General features: G+C 36.9%; 1 protein-coding gene across 3 annotated transcripts in view; it reads left to right on the top strand.

Moving 5' to 3' along the window:
* Positions 1–518: 518 nt before the first annotated feature.
* The window catches only part of igsf21a (immunoglobin superfamily, member 21a), a 208,513-nt gene continuing 186,088 nt past the window's right edge, over positions 519–22,943 (top strand). The window contains exon 1 of one of the 3 annotated variants that reach the window (XM_079596919.1): positions 519–1,071. In XM_079596919.1, the coding sequence (XP_079453045.1) occupies positions 933–1,071 (139 nt within the window). In that variant the 5' untranslated portion in view covers positions 519–932. Of the gene's footprint in view, positions 1,072–11,617; positions 11,976–22,943 lie in introns of those variants that run through there. The other 2 variants (XM_079596920.1, XM_079596921.1) reach the window with 2 other exon arrangements.

Below are 22,943 nucleotides of genomic sequence, written 5' to 3'. Positions count from 1 at the left end.
CATTAAAATGAATGAATGAATGAATCGCTGTGACATTTTTAAACCCTTAATTCATTTTGTTGTCATGTGACCAGAATCACAAAAAAAACAAATGTCTTTTTTTTTACTGTAGTGATGATACCTTGAAAAATATGTCTGAAATAATAATTTTAGTACTTTTAAATGATGGATCTACCAATTTCAGAGTCATTCAATCCAAATATTTGTATAGGACAGTCCTTTAAAAAAATATTTGAAACCCACAAGAAGGCAAAGACTAAATTTCTAATAACCTGACGCGTGTATTGTAAACTAGCCTATATGTATTTTTTTTTTAAATAATTTGTCGTTTTTTTATTTTCATGCACGAAAACTTACTGAAACACGACAACTCACTGATGCTGAGTGGGGTTCATTTGCAGATACCCTAGGTGACGCTGTTCGTAGAAACATTTCCAGCGCTTGATCTTTCCAGGTTCTATGCAGTTAATGCAGAGTAAGGCATCTCACCACGTATGCCTATAATGATCTTTCAAAACCTTTTCAGTGTGGGGAAAAAAATCCAGCACGAATAAATCGGCTTAGTGGACAGAATTAGAGGGGAAGGGTTTGGAGCCAGAGTAGGATTAAGGAAAATTGTGTGAAATAAAAAGCGAGTGATCACGAGTGACTCTGTTCGTGTCTGTTTCGGGAGGGAGGGAGAGAGAGAGAGAGAAACAGAGAGAGAGAGATTTTCATCCAAATCCATATCTATTTTTTAATCCTCGTCTGTGCGTAAACGTTGGTTGCTGCCTTCCCGAGGAGACTATTTCACAATGCAACGCTTTTAATAATCTTCACGTAATATTCAACAACCTTATATCTTTTGAAGTGCGCATTTGTTTTAAACTTCAATCTTCCCTCCGACACTTGGACAGCATTATGACCAGTTTGTGGAATCGCATCCCTTTGGAATGGTGGGAATTACGCAGCGAGCTGCCGGAGAGCATGTAAACGCAAATGGAGTTTGGGATTTATTGCAAAATATGGGAAAGATGACCGTCCTGTCTTTGTGTTTTCTCTTGTGCGCTGATCTACTGCAAGTAGCTGTTGGTAAGTAATTGTGTTGTGTTTTATCATAGCCTACTCGTGTGCTCTTTATAGAAAACACTCATTCTGCACAGCGCTTCGAATCCCGCACACACATATTCTCATCAGAAACCGCGGCACGCACATATTGAGACATCTTTCATATTTACTTAGATCAAGTTTGTCCGTTTTGTGCGAGACCCCGCTTAGTTTGGATTCTCCGAGAATAGCAAGGCTTCAGCCGCGGTACTTTGGGCTAGTGTTTGCTGGGTAAGAGCACAGACACTGGGTGAATGTCATTTTTCATACGGTACATTGTGAAACAGCAGGACGTTTGAACATTCTGACGCCCAGGAATCAATGAGGCTGAAAGCATTAGTGCCAAGAGCTATTGACTTTCACCCTGACCATATTTATTATTTCATAGTCAAATCTCATGATTACACAGCCTATGCATAATTCGATGACTTTTATTGTAAATGTGAAAAGAGGCACACATTTGGCTTTTTGTTTTATTAGATGAACCGAGACACAGCCTACCTTAACCATGGGATAATCTCTCTCCCCCTCTCTCTCTCTCTCTCTCTCTCTCTCTCTCTCTCTCTCTCTATCTCTCTCTCTCTCTCTCTCTCTCTCCTAAATAATAACGGTGTTGTATTATGGTATAATGGAGTCATTTACCATTTTCTTATTCTTTTTGTTAATTATTTTCTCTTTTTTTGTAGCCAATTAGACCCTCATAAATAAGGTTTGGACGTTACTAAATTAAGTGGGTAGAGTTCCAAAGTATATTCCTTTTACAAGTAGCCTATGTTTCATCAGCATTTCTAGTAACCAAAAAAGTTAGATTACAAGTTAGTCAGAGTGGGCTATTGATACTCATGAACTGAAATCATTGTGAGAATGTAACCATGACAACAGTAATGTTCTCTTTCCTTTACAATGCGGTACATCGCCGAAAACTGCGTACAGATTATTTGTATTTTTTATATGCATTTGGAAAAAATTACATTTGACATTTGGTTTACTGTACATAGCGTACTGGGACGCCATTATACAGCTGTACATGTCCCGGAAATTACTAAAATATTTTCTTTTAAAAAAAGTAACACCCATGAAAGTCATTGAATAATTCACACACCAGACTATGTACTATGATCACACTATGTACTAGTACTGAATGCAGTTGGTTGCACTGTATTCTTACTTTCTGTAGTTTAATCTAATGTAAAACTGCAAACTTGATTGTCATTTTACAGCAAAAATAAAAAAGAAGAAAAAACCTACTGTGAAAGTTTCTATAGGAACATATTGTAAATTCACACTGAATAGCTTTCCCCTTGTGTGACTCTTAACCAAGATGTTCTTCCACCCCTCAATCTTTATATGATTTGATTTACAAAATGAGCAGACCATGTAGGCCACTGTATGTCGTAACAGCCTGATACCTGGAGGAAAAATTGATATTTACTGAGAAAAGTTTTACTTGCTGTGTTGATGACATTTTTCAATGCTGGCAGTGATCTCTTGCAAACAGTGAAAAAATAAATGTAATACACATTTTAAACATGTAAAAAATTATAGGCACTGTTTGAACCATTGTGGTATTCTGTGAATTTGTCTATAGCCTACTTGGGGTCCCTGCGTTGACTGAAAGTCTGTATGGGGTGTCCCTGGCTCTGTAAAGGTTGAAATCCCCACTTGTACTTGATGATTGATGTGTGCAGGTTCTAATCTCTGGGCGACATCTGGCACGTTTACAATACTCATCTTCACTCCCGCCCAGCTGTTTTCATTCTCTCTGTCCTGGAAGATTATGTCCTCATGCAAAAACCCTACAAAGAAATGTAAATCAAGACAAAGTCAGTGATATAACTCCAGCGGTGTCCCGCAAATAATGCCTCACAGAGTGAAGCGATCATTCATAATTTCTGACTGCACTGGTGGTTGGCGTGTCCCATATTTTAATACAGGCCACCTGAGCATGATGCAGTCTGGTGAGTGAGCGAGAGACAGAGAGAATCATTTATTGTTACATAAACCATCAGGTCTCAAAGTTCAGCTGAGGTTGTGGTCACAAACTGCGGTATGGACAGTCTACAGCCACAATTAATGGACAAGAGATGGTTTTTATGGGTCGAGTGCCATTGTCATCCTCCTGTTTCATTTCATCACCATTTCAGCGTCCTGCTGCCTGGCTGGTGTACAATTTTGCACATCATTTTGTGATCAGCGTTTTCGATGAGAGCAATAATATAAGGGTTGAGAAATGCATGGCTTTGCAATCTTATGCTGTCATTCAATTAGCTGATACAGATGATTCATATAATTAATTTACTGTTATGTCGTTCAAAACCAGGGTTATTACTTAACCAAACCAAACTAAAATGAAAATAGGAAAATAAAAATTAAATAAAAATATGAATAAAAACTGTAATAGTACCAATGGCACCAAATTAACACTGTTCAAAACCTGTATCCATTCTTTTATCTCGATTATGCATTTTTGGCTAACTATCCTTTTTAAATCTTGGAAAAACTACCAAAATATTATCTTTATGCAAATCCTTAACTATGGTCTCTTTCAGTAGATGAGGACGACTGATACAATCAGTTGATCAATCCAAATAAACAACTCCCTTTCTGCTTCTTTTAATAGTTAAAGACAACATTTCATCCTTTAAAAAATGAACCCATCTTTCATCGAGGAGCTGTTTTGCCCTATAGACATTACGACTACCTCAGACTTTGGAAAAATCTTCTAGAAATATAGCTTGTCTGGAGGTGCTGTTACTCCTAATGACCTTTAACTCCAGGAGTGACCCACAACATCACCCTCAACACCCCTCAGAGCTCAGGGCAGTGCCGGCTCTCCACAACTGAGCCATTCAACCCCCCTGTGGATTCCTCCATTTCCCCTTCTTAAGAGACTTCTTCCCTAACAGATCCATCTTGATCAAGTGCACTAGCTGCAGTCAGAGACAGGTGTTGGCAATTCCTGCTTTAGTCTTCTATATTCACTCTTTGATTTCCTGCCTCCTTTAGAAGACATACATGTGACCTTCAGGAGCTTCTTTGTCACCCAATACAAACTTGAATCTTCCAAATGAAGAATTCAAAGGAAGACAAATGAGTTCTCTTTATGCTAACAGTCTAAATGCACACTTCCTTCTTGGCTCAGTTCAGTTGCATTGGGGTGAATTGAGATGAATCTGAATCAACTGCTTTGAATTTTTAGATGTTACAAAGGAACATTTCATCTGATCATGCAGTTACATTACAAAAATATGATACATCAATTTCATTTTGATCTGATAATGTCTTTTGATGATGAAACATCAAAGCAAGTACATTCAAATGCTGATCTCTTTTAGCTAGAACTGAGTGTAGTCAGTCTTCTCTTTCAACAGTTTCATCATCCACATGTTAGAGGTTCATAGAGCAGCTGCTCTCAACTGGTGGTTCGTGGAGCAGTAAAAGTTGGTCACAGGTCTGTTTTAGTTTCTTTTATGCATTTAGAAGAGGCATCTTAATGCACTCACTGTATACATTTTATCAGCTCATGCTTTCCAAGGGAATTGAACCCAAGAGCTTGCCGTTGCTAGTGTTATGATCTACTGTTTGAGCAACAGGAATGCTGTTATAAATGGCATGTATAAATCAATCAAATAACAAAAACAACTAACCATATAATAAAAAAATAATAAAAAAATATTAATTCACCCAAAAATGAAAATCCGGTCATCAATTACTCACTCTCGTCGTTCCAAACCTATGACTTGTATTCATCTTCAGATCACAGATAAAGATATTTTTTTTATGAAATCTGAGAGATTTCTGTCCCAGTGTCCCCACATTGGAAATCTGTTCACCCAAAACTCTGATTGTTCAAAACATCCATAAAGAGATTGTAAAATAAATCCATGTGAATCAAGTGGTTCAATCCAAGTCTTCTGAAGAGACATGATCGATGGAACGATGTGAGGGTGAGTAATTGATGACAAAATAAAAAATTTTGGGTGAACTAACCCTTTTGCATAGCAAAATCATTACAGACTAAAAACAGGAACCAAATTCCCATTTCATTTTGCTGCTGTTGATGTCCAAGTGTGTCTAATTTATTCAACTAACATTTTCGGGGAAAATTGTCTCCAATTTATCTGTCACTGTTTTAAAAAAGTGTATTTGAGTAGATATCTTGACTTAAATTATGTAAATACAGGTTCACTTTGCAGCAAAGATATGATTTGTGTAGTGCATTTGGCTGCTGATATTTAGAACCAAAATTGACAATTTTCCTTTTCAGCCAATTTCACGTTAACAATTTTGCATATTGTTTTCGCATCTGTGCAGTTCATGGTAATATTAATGAATGTTCTATTGTTCCTGCTTCTGCATTGAAAACGTAACAGAGCTCAGGGCTTTCCAAGCCAATGCTGCCATTTCTTAACAGCAAATGAAAACTAACATAATCCATATGAATATTGACGGTTGTACCATACCGGCTGTGTTCCCTTCCCACACTCCATGTCATACAAAGAACATAATGCTTTCTGCAAACTGTGTTTTCCAACTTACTGGTGTAAGCAGGTCGCTGTATTGTGTGAAAAGCTTTAAGGGCTTCAGTCAGAAGGGGAAGAATAGAAGAGCACATCTAGAATAAACTGCAATGTTGTGGCAGTGCTTGTAAAAAGACTGGTTTACAGAAGGGTGGCATAGTTCATCAATACTGTACTTACAGTACTGCACTTTTGTGTGTATGTTTATAATGGATGAAGGGAGGCCGGGTAAAGGGAACAACTCTCCTTTCTGATAACCCATGGAAAAAGTTGGATTGGCATGTTCGGTGCAACCACAGAAACACTATAAATTCATTACACTGTCATTTCATGATCAGAGGACAGAGTTAAAGGGATTCATTTCAGATATATTCTCCACAGAACCATTCATAGAATTGAAGATACTAGGTGCAGACTTCCGAGCTGTTAACGAATAGCATTGCAATGTTTGTTTGTGTTTGGATGCTCGTATCCGTGCACCTGCGAAAATGATTCTGATTAATGAGCAGGCTGGGGTGATCTTTACTGGCATTCCTGTCCTTTGACATGGAAATTTGCTCAAGTTGGGCAGCTTTGTCTTTTGTTTTTGCAAGCATAAATTAAATGATTGCACGGTTATGCGCTGAGCTGTGGATTTGGCAGCCCTGTGCTGAAAATTGATTACCTTTGACAATTTTTAGTTTGCTGGCAAAGCTATTGTCAACTCTGGGATAGATGTTTTGAAACTACAGTCAAATGAATTGAGATTTAATTCGTCTAGCTGCCTCCGTTTCTCAAAAAGTCAAGGTGAGTGGCGGACCAGATGAACCCTGACACTTAAATTTCAAACCAGCTTTATTTGAAACATACATTTAAATTCAATACTATGAATTGGAAGGAATTTTAAATTATAAAATTTTTGCATTTCTTTTAGAAAAAGTTTCACTGACCTTCAATCACATTTAGGACTAATAACTATGACTACAGTCCCAAGAATTTTTTATATGTCATTTAACATTTGGTATATCTCTATTGTAGAGTTTACTTTGTGTATAATACATGTATACATGTATTTAATAAAATCATAGGTAACACTTTAGAGTAATATTTCATTTATTAACATTAGTTAACCATTTAATGAAGTTAATTTCTCGGGGTACTTTTGTTTTGTTTTGGCGAGAGGCTCAATGCTTCATGGGTCGGTTCAGCGGCAGCAGTGTTTCCTGTCTCCTCTTTAGATAAGTGGTTGTGTAAATAAATGCTTTCAATTGCAGAGAGTAGAAGCAATCTAAAGCTCTTCACCCATCTCCTCTGAGCTCATCATCAAGTCTCTAATGCAAAGGATGCGCATCTCTTCAGCTGAATCATGTTATGAAGGGCTCTCATCATGACATACATACAGACAGACAGACAGACAAAAAAATAATGTTAAGATGTGTTTTATGGCTGTACATGATATGGCTGGGACATCCGATTAGCTGATTGAGTTAATATTTTCCATAATAATATATACACCTACAGCACAGCATCACTGCAGGGATCTAATAAGGCAATAGCACCGTTGGGCTGTTGGTGAACGTCTGTCGGGCTAGATTTTGCGGTGTGTTCCACAAGTCAGCGGCAGTTTGTTGAATTTGAATATCCAAGATGCAGCCAAAGCGAGGTAACAACACAGTCGTCTTGTGCATTTCTTGGAAATTTAACCCATGACCTTGGGATTGTTAAAAGACACACTCTATGATCCCACTTTGGATTTTGAATGAAACCACAGTGGGATTAATCGTTCTGTATTGTGACTAAATTAAACTTTTGAGGATGCAATATTGTGTCCCGTGCAACATGGTGGCTCAGTTGTTAGTTGTTAGTTGCTGGTTCGAGTCTCGGCTGGGCCCGTTTTGCATCCGTAGTTTCAAACTCAGTAACAAGCAAACTCTACATCTCCTACATTTTAGCAGTAAATGTTGGAATTAAATGTAATTTTATGTTTTTGTGAGCAAATGAAATGGCTGTTTAAATGTTCATTTATGATGGAGATTTAGTTTCCCCAGGCCAAAGACATGCAGGATAGGTGAATATTAGACACTAAATTGTCTGTTAGTGTGAGTGGCGATGTGTAAGTGCTGTGATGGACTGGCCTGAGATGCTGGGATCGGTTTAGAAAATGGTTGGATATTCTGGATAATCCACATAGACTATATAGTAACATGTCTGCTGAGATCACACACAGAATAACTGTGACATTTTGCAGTAATATGCATTGTGTTCCAGCAGTAACACTGGCTTTCCCCTGCAAAGATTCACACACTCCTGGTGGATTCTGGATGCTGCATGCCATATATATATATATATATATATATATATATATGTTTCTTGTCCATGTACTTAATCATTTATATCACTAAGTTCACTTTTTTGTGCCATTGGTGATTGTGGTTTTCACACTATGATATAATTATTTAAACATCTGTCCAAATGACTTGCGTCTTAGTCTCCCCCTCGCACTTAATAAGGTGTAAAAGCAGTTTATGCATCGATTTCTCAAGGTTATTGTGCTGTATATTGATTTAAATCCCCAGGAGGTCAAAGTTCAGACTTGAGCTTCTCAGTAATGAACCTCTAATAATCTTGATTCTAATCTTGCTTGGAAGTCCCTCTGTTGTAGGAGTGGACGCAGCGCTGGCACAAACACATAGACATTTACTGACTGATGTTCTTCAGAGCGTTTTCAAGATTACTTTTCCTTTTATCTCCGTACTTGTGAAGATCATTCAAGCTGTGCTGCCCAGTGAATGAGAACTTCAAGAACGCATACTGTAGTTTCTGGAACTTGTAACAAATATAAACAAAATTTTAGGAGACCTTCAAAACAAAATTAGGATCTTTTAAAATACTACAATTGGGGCACTTTAATCTCAAGCGGATTGTTTTGAACCCAGACACATCATAAAAAGTCCTACATTTGATGGACATGTATAGGATGTCACAGCATCTGAAGAGTTTTCTTTGACCACTTGATCTATGACCCTGAATTCACAGAACGGGAAGTGGAGCCGTAATTATAGGGCACATTAACCATAAAATAAAGGAAAAATGATGCTGCATTTAATCATGGCCTCTTCTTTTATCACCATTCTCATCGAAACTTGTTCTCTTTGTATTGACCCCCGAACCTGCTTCCAACTGTTAAGATTAATGATAATTCTTTTGGCTTGTGTTCACCACTTTATCTTTCGAGCACTTTGTTAGTGACCTTTAAAATATGTAAACGTCTTCTTTTTTTAAGAGCACAAGAACAATTCGATCTAATATGTTAAGATATCCAAGGTCAAAAAACACTTTATTTTTTTCACAATAGTGTATACATTGCAGCATCACCTCTTTCCTCACAGTGTCTGAAACGGTTCATCAAGGATTCAGTCTCTCTAAACTCCGCTCTGATTGGTCAGATGGCCCAGTCTGTTGTGATTGGTCAACTGCTTACAGAATGTGTCGAAAACTAAACTTACATTTCACTTCAGGAGGGTTTCTCGGCACTTGTACCCACAGTGTTAAGAACGGTAAAGATGGCCTGAGTTCTCATCCTTTGAAAATGCATGCAAAGTGGATTTGCTTTCGCAGTGCAAAATAATAATAAAAATATATTTTCGACATTTCGACAACACAAACCAAAGTCCTCCGGGCCGCCAAACCAGTGTTTGAGGGCGGGTTAAAGTAGATTGATTACTGGCAGCCAATGAAGACCATAGGCGGGCATTATGGAAATTCTTTACAATAGTAGGTTCGAGCATTAAGTAAGGCCGGAATTTCTGAGGACTCGTTTCAGGCAGCCCAGAATAATTTCTTTCCTTTGGGAGACAATAACTCCCATTTATCGTGCATTTTGATCTTTGAAACTTTGCAGACCTTTGACATTCACAACTACAGTATATTACACACTACTTAAAACTTAATTCCTGAAAAAGCATAATAGAGGCACTTTAAAGCTCTTGGTTGCTACATTAGAAAGCGTAAGAAACAGCTCTTTTTCTTGACTCCCATCTCGCCAAGGTAAGGTGGTGAGAATTTAAGGATTGTGATCCGTGAGCTGATCTGAGGCTTTTCTCTCTCTGTTTCGGTCTGCCTGTGACAGCTGGGCTCGACTCAGAGGAAGTGAGAATAGATATTGGCAGGGAAGAAGAATGTGCCAACTTTTCTGTCTACCAATCATTGGCCATTGGCACAGTGCCTCAATCGCTACTTGCATTTAATGATTAGACAAGAAAAAAATCATTAGGGTATGCATGATTTATGGTTTATATCTTTAAATTTGCAGTTTATTTAGGCTATATAATTTGCTAGATACCATGTGGGTTTTTCTCTCTGAATTCAGGTTAGTGGAGAGCACTGGAGACACATCCACACCCTCTACAGTGACTCTGAATGCCCCGAAACCCTTGTATTAATACAAGAGTGACAACAGCACAAACATAAAACGATCTTGCAAATTGCGGTTTCTATTGAAGATTTTCAACCATTCCCTCCCTTTACAGTAAAAGCAATGGACTGCAAGTGATTGACCAATTTTAGAAGAATAAAATCTTTCTGGCTTTAGATTTTGTACATGTTGTGTTCACAGTATGCTGGCTTTTATCATTACATTTGCTTTTGTTCTGTTGACAGGGCAGTTATTGCTCTTCCATTTCTATTTTTGCTTGAAGAGTGATCATTCCCTTTTCCAAGCCTGTGTAATAATCAAACACCAGTTTGTTGCAATTAACAAACAAAATGAAAGGTTTTCTGAATTGTTTTTGCATGAATTTTTCATTTTCAACTCTGCCATGATGTGATGCTCATTTTTGTCAGGATTTTTTAATCCTGAAATTATTTGAAAAGTCTATTATTTGGCTCAACCTTTTTTCTTTTATTTACACATTTCTTATATATTATTTCTATAAAAAAACATGTTTTAACTATTACAAATTAAATTTTTATCATATTTTGTTATTTCATATTTGTTCACCAAATCAAGGTCAGTGTACTCATCACAGAAGACCAACATAAAGGTAGACATTTTTTTGTCATTTGACATAATCAGGAAGTAATAACAAAGAGAGGACATCTGCAGGCACATTACACATTGTCCTAGTAATGCTGCATATCTCGGCTGCCACGTCATCAAGCGCCGCCAAAGGCCATGTAAATTTAAAGAACTGGGAAGGCAGACTTTGTTTCGCATCCTTTATTCATCTGCTTTTGAAGGATGCATCAAGTGTATTCTTTGCACCTTTCACTCACCCACAATCCTTTGCACACATTCCAATTCACGAAAAAGAACTGATGGAAAACAAGTCGGCACTGAGCTCATCTGAGTTCATTATGAAATGTAAGACAAAAACAATATTTTCAGAGATAAAAACATATATTTTGTTTTGGTGTAAATTAATCACTTAACACTAAACTTCTCATAATGTACGCCACTGGGAGAACACAGACGGTTGTCATTTACTGTATTGCATTAATAGAAAGGCAGTTATTAGCCTATAAAGGTTTTTAATAAAGCATTTTTTCAAAATTAAGTTTTAATAGTATTTTCGTGCCATGACCGTGGCCGTGGGACCGGAAACATGTGTGACGTAGCATACGCGCCTACCATATAATCACAGCTTTGTGCTTTGCGCTCCAATATGGTGGATGGCTATAGAGGTCCATTGAAACAGCCGCTAATGAGGAATCTATATATGTTTATAGTGATCACTAATAGGTGAACCAAAAGAGAGAAAAAAACATATATTAGGAGTATGTTATCTTTATGCTTAAAAGCGTTGGAGGAGGTTGAGACATTCCAGGCTGATAATAATAATGCAAATGAACAAACAAGCAAAGATGACACACTAGTGTATTTAAGCAAAATACAGCATATATTAGTTCTGTGAAAAACAGCAAAACCAACATTAATGGACAGAGAAAACTAAACCAACCTCGGTGTCCTGTTTTTAGGCCTTCCCACTCCTAAGGTCTCTCCAGTGCAGGAAGGGTTCCCTGAAATGATTGCAGGAAAGTCATATAGGCCTATACCCCAGGCCTTTTCCTCTTTTGTATTTTCTCATCTCCCTCTTTCTATAGTGGCTGGGCTGGTGTTTCTGCTCTCCTCCCCCATCATGAGTGTATTACTGCTGATTAGCTACAAGTGTGTTTTGTTTTGGTGCTCGGTCAGATCCACTTTTCAAAATCGCTTACTGCACCTTTAAGTGTGCCGTGACAGATCGCACTCGCAGTAGCTCGTCGACAAAGTCGCTGAACGAGGCTTCAGTCCACGCGAAGCGGCAGCGCGGAGGGGTCGAGGGCTTCTCTCTTCATCTTTAGCCTACTAACTTACTTTAACAAGGAATAAACATGAAGGAACATCAGAAGGTATGTTGAAAGATACTGTAGGCCTTACCGAAATGTATCATGTCATCGCTCAATCAGTGTTTTAACCACGGACGTCGTCAATACAACAGCTTGTAAACAATCTCACGCGACGCGTTACACTTACCTCAGACAAGCCTAATGTCCACAAATCGTTATTTAGCTAAAAACGGAACTCTAGACACGAACATTTTGATAAATATATGCACTATTACATAGCCTATTCATTATCTGTTCTTCAATATGTAGCCTTAGGTAGTGATTGTTTGAATACATCAATTATGAAAACAAGTGTTTATGACAGCCATTGTGTAGTTTCTATTTCACAAACGGAAGAGGAAGATAATGTCATTAAAAAAGTTTTTGTGGTTATTAGGTTGTTAGTGGTTAGGCTTCGTGATTACTAGTGTATGTTTTGGTTTCCATTAAGTTACACAAGAACTTCAATTAAGTTTGTTCAGCAAAGCATTCTTTGTGTGAATGCAGTTCTAGTCATGTGATACCAACTTGCATTAATTGTGTGGAAAAGTTATCTATTTTTTTTTTTTTTTTTGCAAAATACTTCATGATATAGCCTAATATTGTAAAGTTAGGCATTTAACAATTTGAGAGGTTTGCTCTGAAGGTGTGATGTGTGCTATCCAGTTACGTGCTTACAATAATACAAATCTATGTGCTTTTCCATCTCAACCTCATTATCCTATCTTTGTTTATCATATTGTCCATTCAGGAAACAATCACCTTAGTAAGGGAATTCCCTTCTTTTTTTGTTTTGTTTTCTTTCTTTTTTTAATTGTTGTCTCCATAGGCAAATGTAAGATTAGCCTCACAGGTAACAAAAATACCTCAAATTATACTATTTGTTTATTGTCTTTGGAGAGTTGTTGTGGTGCTAAGTAAAGGAAATGAAAAATGGTGAGAGGCTATTACCATATTTTATTAACACAAGAAAATGTCTTGACTTCTTCCTGCTTGGCTGGTTCGGATTCCTGAGAGAGAAGCTCAGAGGATTTAAGGCTCCCTCAGTACAAATAATAGAGTGGGTCTCAGCCCATTATCCCAAATGCCCTGTTCTTTATGTGTCCTCTTGAGAGTGATGCAGATGAGAGGGAATCCAGAGGGTGTGCATAATAGCAACTGAACTTACTTTGGCCTTTACGATTTTGGCGGTGTGTTATCACATGCTGCATAGTCATATCTCTAGAGTGGGTAATTTTTAAAGGCAAGACAAATGAAATGGGTAAAAAAAAGAGAAGAAAAAAAAAAGAGTAAGAGTTGTCCAAGAAGGCTGCTTTTTTTAGACCCTGAGCACTCTAATGTTTGTGGCAGGCATGCAGCGGCAGGGTTTTATATGGTCCTGAGAGAAGCGGCTTTTTTTGATTCACCATTATATAAATAGTAACCTGCTTTAAAGAGGCTTTACTGTATTAAGAGTGTAATTTAGGTCAGGTCATTTTAGGAATTATTATATATCTACAGTAGGATCAAATTACACTTAAGGGAGTTACATTATTTGTAGCATTAGCATATAATGCCTTTATTTCCATTTATAATTTCTGAGATTCAAAATTCTACAAAGTATTATTTTCTCTGTTCGGGTATGAGTAATGAGAAGGATCATGTGTTTCTTCTTCTTAGATGCCCTGTGGACCGGTGTCTCTTGCGGTGACAGACAAGTATTGATGACACTTTAGTCCCTAGCTTTACTTTTTTGGAAGGATCAGCAGTAGACGACCAGTTTTTGCTTAGACAGGCATCATAAGAAATTTCTCCGCAGCATTTCCTCGTGTTATGCTGTAAATATGGATTGTGTGACTTGTTTATCATCGTTAAACGGTACTAGACATATAAAATGCATTCTGTCGCTATCAATGTATTTTACTGTTGGACAGACTTTCAGCAGCCTTGCTTACGCAATCATGAGATGTTAAGAGTAGAACATCTCATGATTCACTCCATCACGATTTGGGATTTTTGGCACTGTTGGCCCTCAAAAGCTTTCAAGCATATAAGATTTGAATCAAGAGGGTTTTTAAAGCAACTTAAAAAACAAAATGAATTGTATCTTTGATAACTGAAGTGCATGATGCTCGTTTTGGTCCTTATCTTCTTGCTAGCGATGCACAATATGGTAGGTACCATATCGGTTATTGGCCAATATTAGTAAAAAATATTAGTAAAAACAATAACAAAGGTGTAGCTTGATGATGCCGTGAATGAGTGTGCGTTCACCTTCACAGTAGAGTGCGGATCGGGCCAACTTTTTCAGTCCGAGCCCGGCCCGCGTCCGACAGAGCAGTAACCGAACCCGACCCGAGCCCGACAGGCATCAAGATATTTATGTTCGAGCCCGACCCGAGCCCGACAGTTAAAATCCCATTTTTTTCTCATACTAATGACAATTGTACGTTTGTTTGTGTGGAAAGCCCGCTTTTATTAAGCAACTGTAGGAAGGCAATCGGAAATGTCAACAGGACAAGCGCATCAGCGCGCGGAGCAACAATCGCTCTTAACACCTGGCGGTGGTGCGCGCACATTATGCACGCGTTTCGTTGTCACGGCTACATAAACAAATGTCCGCACACAGGAAGACCGATGGTAATATTTTACATGTATTTTAATCACAAAAACAAACGTTTGCATCAAGTGAAAGCATCAGGCACATCGGCTACCTACATAATAAGCTGTTTTAAATTTAAAATGTTCAATGCCTTATCGCGCTGATGTGACCGAGCCCGACCCGAACCCGAACATCATTTCTAAATATCTGTCCGAACCCGGCCCGGCCCGTCGGGTACCGGCGGGTCCCGTCGGGCTCGGGTCGGGTATCCATCCTCTACTTCACAGCCGATGGAAAGCAATCCGACAGGATGCAATATCATGTTGTGAGCAAATGTAAAGTTTTTTTATTTATTTACTGTGGTATGAAGCAGGGCGGGGCCGAAAGCCTGGGATATATGAACTCCTTTTTATTTTATCTGTTCCAAGAAAGTACATTTTCTGAATGTACTATGTAGGCTTAGTCAAACTAAACTTAAGTCTGATCACAGCAAATACTAAACACGTAGTGTACTTAAGTTTCAATAATGCAAGGTCACACCACACGCACGCACATGCTCACATGCACTCAAACACATGCTCGCTTGCACGCACACACACTCACACACGCTCACACATTTTTTTATTACTCGCTTTTGTTTTGCCTCCCTCTGCCATTTTACGCTAGCGAGACGAGCATGTATGCGATGAAAGACGTCAGAGTAATGTCAGTTGGCTGTAACGGATATAATCGATTATGGCCTATTACTGCATCAATGCAGAATCGTCCACTTTTGCACCGCGGTGCATTGTAGAAACGATAATTTTAACACCCCTAGTTTTTATTATTCTTACTGTCACTGATTCGCTGCCGGTCCTTATTGTGCTTATTTTACAATTAAATATGTTTAATGTCCTCCGCCTCCTTCTTCCCTGAACTTTATTACAGTTACTGTTGATAACCTACATTTTATTGTATTTTTTAATTCTAATGAAACCGCTGCAAGTGCTGCTAAATTATTACTCATACAGGTCACTTTATTAGACAGATTCAAATTGTGGGGTGACGCACCACTGTGACTTGGTCAAAACAATATAGCTAAAAATGCATTTGAATGTGTTGAAAGCTATGTTATAACATTAGAAAAAGAAACAATAGAATAAAGCATGTTTATTAGGCTGTTGTCACATCAAGACCGAATGCACTGATCTAATATACTGATACACATGCGCTTTCTTTCTCAAGCATTTACGTTCACGTTAGACACAAACTACTGTGATTATGAGGTTACTCGCAAAGAAGGACATTTTGACATAAGTGAGTGTATTTGACTTTTCAAGCCCAGTAAGGCACTAAAAATAAATCTAGGTGCTAAGTTCAGTACTCATATGCTGTATGAGCAGCGGATTTATGTGCTCACAGCGTTCAGAAAGTCTCTCAGACAGCACGCATATAACAAAATGAGTCTTCTTTCGCTGCTTGCTGCACTTCAATGGTTTAAAATCACTTGTTTTTTTAACTGCAAAGTTTAAAAACTCATTCAAACGAAAAGCTTTCGAGACTGCACAGAACGGCAATGTTACGTGAGCGTAACCGCGATAAAGACAATAGTCCAAAATCTCTACCGGTTGATTAATCGTGTCTGCCGGTATTTCGCCCACCCCTAATAATAATAATAATAAACAATGAATAGGTGATGAACACATTGGAAATATATTGAATACTTGAAAGGAGGCATTAGGAGCAGAGATGCATCCCACTCCTCTTCCTGTAACACCTTTTTTTCTGTAAATAAATGTGGGAATAATAGTTACATTGTTACAAAGATGCAGATAAAAAAAAAAAAATCATTCTCTCCCTGGCTCAGGGATTTTCGATCTTTGTTACACATGTTGCTGTTCTGCTTCCTGGGAAAGCAGCTTTTAGATTATTAATAAGGGAGGAGGGAGTGAAAGATGAAAACATTCTAATCCACATATTGACGTCAGTCTGGATGGACCAAGGCGGAGGAGAGGGAGAGAGCGTTTCAAGTAAAACTATTGTCAGGTTACACAGAAACTCAGTCTTCCGGACAACGTCAAAATAAACGTTTGATTTAAGATGAAGAAATTATAACAGGAATATATTAATAGTGCACTGTAGTATTCAAGTATTAGTAGTAATAATAATACAGTTTATTTAAACAGACAAAAAATCAAAGGTCTTCATTATAATGTGAAAAAAAATTTTTTTGGTCTAGCTTGAAGAAATTATGAAATATTTTACTATTGCACAGTAGAACATACTTCCTAAAATAATTATAATCATAATATAATTTATTAAAATTATTGTTAAGGATACTTCATTTTCATTTGATAACATTTTGACACACAAGTTTTTTTTAATATATACATTGAATTTGAGTAAATTTGTATTTTACAGTACAATGTGTTTATGTACTCCTGACAGTAAAATAAGCCACTATACACTTTTATAAAGGTTACAAAAAGACAAAAATATTGATGTAGCCTACTGTGAAACCACCAGAATCTTTAAAAAATACAATACAGATTTTTGGTCACAATGTAACAGATTTTCAAATGGTCATTTGCTTGTCAAATGGCCATATTTATATGCTTCCTGAATTATTTGTATGATGTTAATGAAGGATTAAAATTTAGTTAGGGACAGGAAGACCTCAATATTTAAGAGACTCGCTATTATAGCTAACCTAATTCCATGTGAAACAAAGCTACATGGCTAAAGGTTGAGATGTTAAGTGGCAGTTGTATTTTAGGATGCATGTTGTTGTCTTTAACCCATTTTTGCTGTTTACTGAACACTGAAACTCCAAAATATTAAAGTATTTAGAATAGTGAAGTATATTTTGTACAAGCATGGACAATCCAGATTTGTATTGGTCTATCCTCTTGAAGGAGTTGGTGAGATTTGAGAAGGAAGCTGCTGGGTGTCTGCTGGTGGTCTTTGGCAGGGCAGCAGTTAATTTGGACAATAGAGTAGAAGTCTGGGTTGATGTTTACCATAGAAAAGCTTGCCAGCCTCACACTTTTCAATAAATATGCATGGTCACGTACTCCTCTGATAGTTGTAAATAATGTATGGAATAGTACGTGTTTGCACAGCTTTGGTAAAATCCAGTACAACTTCAGCGCTTCTAGCCGTAATCCTTTCTTTGAGAAAGAAAATAACAACAAATGCAATGAGCAATCAACACCACACTTGAGTGTTTCCCCAATGCTATTCTAATGCAGAGCAGGCACTCTGGATTTGGGTTAGAAACAGCGTGAGTCAGATGCTTGAGGCTTATCTGTTCGGTGTGGGACATGGCATAATTTTGGCTGAAGGAGGCGTATCATAGGTCACCAACCTAGAAACAGGACATATGGTATAAAGAGTTTGATTAACCAAATGTCCTAAAATTAACAAGCAAATTAACCAGTGTACCGTTTAAAAGTCAGTTGCCGGAAGAAATAACCAGATGATTAAACATGATGTAAAGACACAGCAAGTTTTAATCACATATTAGTCATTCCAAAACTGTATGTTATTATTATTATTATTTTAAGTGGAAAATATCATTCTCCTTCAATTTTTTTCCTTTTTTGGGTGTTAAAAAAAGTTTTTAAGGTTTTATTCAGTTGTTATCAATAATGGATGATATTGGAGGAACAGATCATTAACAATTTAGTACAACAAATCGCTTTGTGGCAGATAGAGGATTACATTTATAATCTAGCTCACCCTGTAAAACCTAGACACCCTTTTTACAGTGTTTACTGTACCGTTACTTTGTAGATCTGACATTAAAGAGGATACTCTCACAACCGTTGATCTTAAATGCAGATTGATTTTAAGGGGTGTTAATCGGAATCACAATACAATTTAATATCGATTGTCATAGCCAGCGATATGATGCCGATACCCGGCAAAACGATTACGATTCGATCTGATTCAAGCCTATATCAATACATTTATTGTATGATATTATGTGCCTATTTTACACAGTTACATTTTTACTATCTCACAAATGCAATCAAAATGTATAGCCTAACTAACATTTCTCTGAAAATGGCACATCCTTTACCCCTATTGGGACATAAAAAAGAAAAAGAAAAGAACACTTTTGTTTTTTTAAATAATTGGGGAAAAAAATGTAAGTTACACATGAGATCAATAATCTGATGACAGCTTGTGTTATGATAACAGTCAAGTCTGTCAGGCTTCTGTGCTAAAATGTGTAAAATTTAGTGCAAATCCCCATTAAGAAACAAAAATTAGCTATTCCAGTTGTATAATTAAATTTTTTTTTTTTTTAGAAAAATGTATAAAAAAAAACAAAGCTCAAATGTATTTTTATTTGAGACTATTTTTTTGCTACTATACATTGTAATCTGGGGCACATGCAGACATGATGTTAAGAATATTTTCTACAGATAACCAAATTACAAGCAATAGCACAACTAAATACAATAGAACAGACACAAATTAAATGGTGGTTTTCAGTTTTTTCAGATAGGTCTTTCATACAGAAGATTGAATAGAGTAGTCAAATGTAAAATGACACTGCATAGTCTTCACTATGTAAATGAAATGTAGATTAATCCTCATTTAAGTCACAAAAGTTATTCAGTCAAGAATAAGACTTTGCCTTTTGTTGTTTGATTAACAGAATGACACAGACAGCAGCAGGTATATTAGGCTACTGTCACTTTAAGACCAAAATGCACAGATCCAATATACTGATACAAATAAATAAAAATCTCAACTTTGTTCACTTAAGAAATAACTGGCTGTGTTTATGAGGATATTTGCCAAGATGGGCATGTTAACATATTTGTCCGCTCAAGGACAAAACGTGAAAGAGAACTCTCTCGGTGTGTGCTATGGATGCACAGAAAACTTCTCACACAGCGCGCAAGTCCCAAAGTGAGTCTTTTTGCACTTGAATGCTTAAATTGACAAGGATTAAAAACATGTGCCAATGATAAACTAATAAACCCATACAGAGCAAATCTGAATTTGGACTCCAGCCAGCTGACATTTATTAGTTTGTGGTTTAAGTAGAGCTACAACAATTGTTGTTGTATTTATTATTATTTTTTTAAGTTATCGAACATCTGGTTGATAGATGTGGTAGACATCTGTCATCTGATCCAAAAGCAGATTCTCTCTTCACACACACACACACACACACACACACACACACACACACACACACACACACACACACACACACACACACACACACACACACACACACACACACACACACACACACACACACACACACACACACACACACACACACACACACACACACACACACACACACACACACACACACACACTCTGTTAAGTTAGGAAATTAAGTAAGCCATGCTGTTACAAGTGAAAACATGGGTGTTTCTCGGATTTGGACATATTTGAAACAAAATGTCACTCTCCTTTGTTTCTTGCACACAATTATATTGGACATGATGAACATGATACACATGAAATATTCTACTCACCATTACTTTTTACCTTAATTATAATTGGTTTTAATTTTATCTCAGTTATCCCTGTTACAGGTAAATAACTAGGCCTACAGTTAAAAAAATTAGCTATATACATTTGTTTGTAATTTGTGTAAAAATGTAAATTTCTGGTAAAAAGTTATGGGGTTTTTGAAAGTCCAATAATTTATACTAATTAATGAGATTAATGAGAAGTCTTATCTGGAACAGGGCTAAAACCGCAAAAATAAATGATAAACAGTGTCTTAATAAAAAGAATAGTGTTCGATTCTAAAACAATTGCACATGAAAGTGCCTGTAGTTGAAGAAACACCCTACATGGAGGACCTGACGGATTGTTTGAACTGATCAGGGTAAGATCATCTTAAGTAACTCGCGCAGCTAGCTTGTGTTTTAAGTTTTGTGATTGAAAAGATGGTTGCTATTTCATAGAAATGGTAAAAGTCATTATTGTCGAATTATGCAGCCCCACTGAGATCTTCACTTGAATTCTGTCCTGCGTAAAGTAAAAACAGAGCTTACATCTAAGCTACAAAAGGAACTGTCTAAAAACATTTAAAACCTTTGAAACAAAGAAGTAATCAAGATTTTGCAGCCTCTACGCATTAGTTTTAGAAGCAACTCTAATACAAACTTTTGAACCGTTCTCTATTAATGATCTCTGTTCACAGCTGGACGCTTCAGTTCACCTCGCTTTTTAAAAAGTAAGCTACGTACAGGAAAAATACAATTGCTGACTGACTTGACTTCAACTTTTCTTTACCTTTCATGCTGGTACAAAGGGGGTTTTGATTGAGAGACAGACACTTTGCATCTTTTTTTCACTCTTTCTTTCAAGATGTCAGTTTGAAATCACACAGGAGTATCTGAGGCACAAGGCAGAATGGCTTCTCGTCCTTACTGTGCCGGATGGCACCGCAGAATATGACATATTTGACACTTTCAAGCGCGCCTGATAAGAGGAAAGAGCATCTCTGTGAGAAGATTGCTTCATGACAATTCTTAATTTTGCCCTCACACCTTATGCTGGTTTGAAAGAATTGAACAGACTCTGTTGTGGAAAGAAAATAGAGTAGCAAGACTTCAGATTGAAATGAGACTCCTCTTACGCACTCACAGTGCCAATGCATTTCCCCTCAAGGTCAAACGGGCAGGATATTTAGTTTTAGGCTTGGATTTCTAACATTTCTGTCTCTGTTAAGAATGTTAAATTCCTCCATTCATTCTTTGTTGCACACGTATCATTGTTTTATTGTGTTAAACAATTTCCAGTTACCTTGTGTTAAAGATACTGTTTGTTAAATTAGACACACTCTTCAGACATTTACTCCATTGTACTGTTGCAACTATAATAATCCTAGATGGAGCAGTAGAGCATCAGCACATCATCTAAGTTGTCAAAGTTGTCAAATGCATTTTCAACCAACTTCTCATATAGAAGAAAATGGCATTTATAGAGTTTACCTTAAAATGGAAATGTTGCTTTTGTTTACTCACCTTCCTGTCACTCAAAACCTCAAAATGACTTCTGTAGAACACAAGGGAAGTTTTTTTTTTTTGGACCCCATTGAGTTTCATTGTATGAAAAAAAAATCTAAATATGTTTTGCGTTCTGCAGTCATGTAGGTTTGGAACATAAGGTTTGGGATCTATGGAAGTCAATGATACCCCAAAACTGTTTGGTTACAAACATTCTTCAAAATATCTTCCTTTTTGTTCAGCTGAAGAGAGACATGTATACAGGTTTGGAGGTTACTACATTCAAACTTGCATTTCAAGGTTATCTTTTGTTAAACCGTTTTAAAACTGATTCATGCAATTTATAAATAGATATTTTTTGAACTTGAAATGAATGCAGTTCTGTTCTTATTGGCAGACTCGGTAAGAAAAACAGAAAACTGAAAAGAGAATTCATTTAGGAAAGAAAATGGCGCCTCCGATGAACTTGAAGGAAGAAGTGATGCAAAGATTCTGAATAGACTGCAAAAATGCTGATTAGAAACTAGTGGCTTCTTAGACAGAGAAAGGACGGGATAAAACAATGTCTTGGACTAATTAAGGAGAGTGCTGAACAGACCCCAGCATGGCATCAGGATTTTTATTTTATTTTATGCTATTCAGGCAAGCTTATAAAAGCTGACACGTTTCCTCTGTGTGGACACCTTGACTGGAAATGTCTTTTTAAAATGACTCCCCATTCTGTGTCTTTGCAGGGAAAGACCTTGTAGATAATGAGTTATTTCGGGATGCAGCAGCAATGAGGCTGAGAATGATTCTGTGGTTCGACTTTATGTAAAACGTCTTACCAGAGGTGCATGTGTTCACATTGCATGTGAATGTTTAAGATGTTTAAACTCATTTTATGTCAGAAAATCAGTGTGATTGGTACAGTGGCCCTAAAAATGATTTTCACATGTATATCACATGTTAAATGTCATTGATATTGTGTATCAACAAAACAAATTATGCAAACCTATTCAAATGACTTTCTCTGAGATACAAGCACAATACACTACCATTCAAAAGTTTTGGGGTTGATAAGATTTTTCTATTATTTATTTTTGAAATAAGTCTCTTCTGTAATTATTTTTAAGCATAGTAGCATTTCACAATATTACTGTTTTATTTTGTGTTTGTGTGAATACATTTCCTTCAGAAATTATTGTAATGCTGACTTGGTGGTCAAGAAACATTTTGTATTAATGTTGAAAACAGTTGTGCTGCTTATATATATATATATATATTAGGGGTGTAACGGTACACAAAAATCACGGTTCGGTACGTACCTCGGTTTTAAAGTCACGGTTCGGTTTATTTTCGGTACAGTAAGGGAAAGAAATGCAAACATTAAACTGCAGGTTGTTTATTACTATAAACTTTTTTTAACAGTTTGTTTACACTTTTTTAAACACTTTT

This window comes from Phoxinus phoxinus (assembly GCF_949152265.1).
Source record: "Phoxinus phoxinus genome assembly, chromosome: 22".
Lineage (NCBI taxonomy): Eukaryota > Metazoa > Chordata > Actinopteri > Cypriniformes > Leuciscidae > Phoxinus > Phoxinus phoxinus.
Note: the sequence above shows the minus strand (reverse complement) of the source record. Positions and strands in the feature narration are given on the sequence as shown.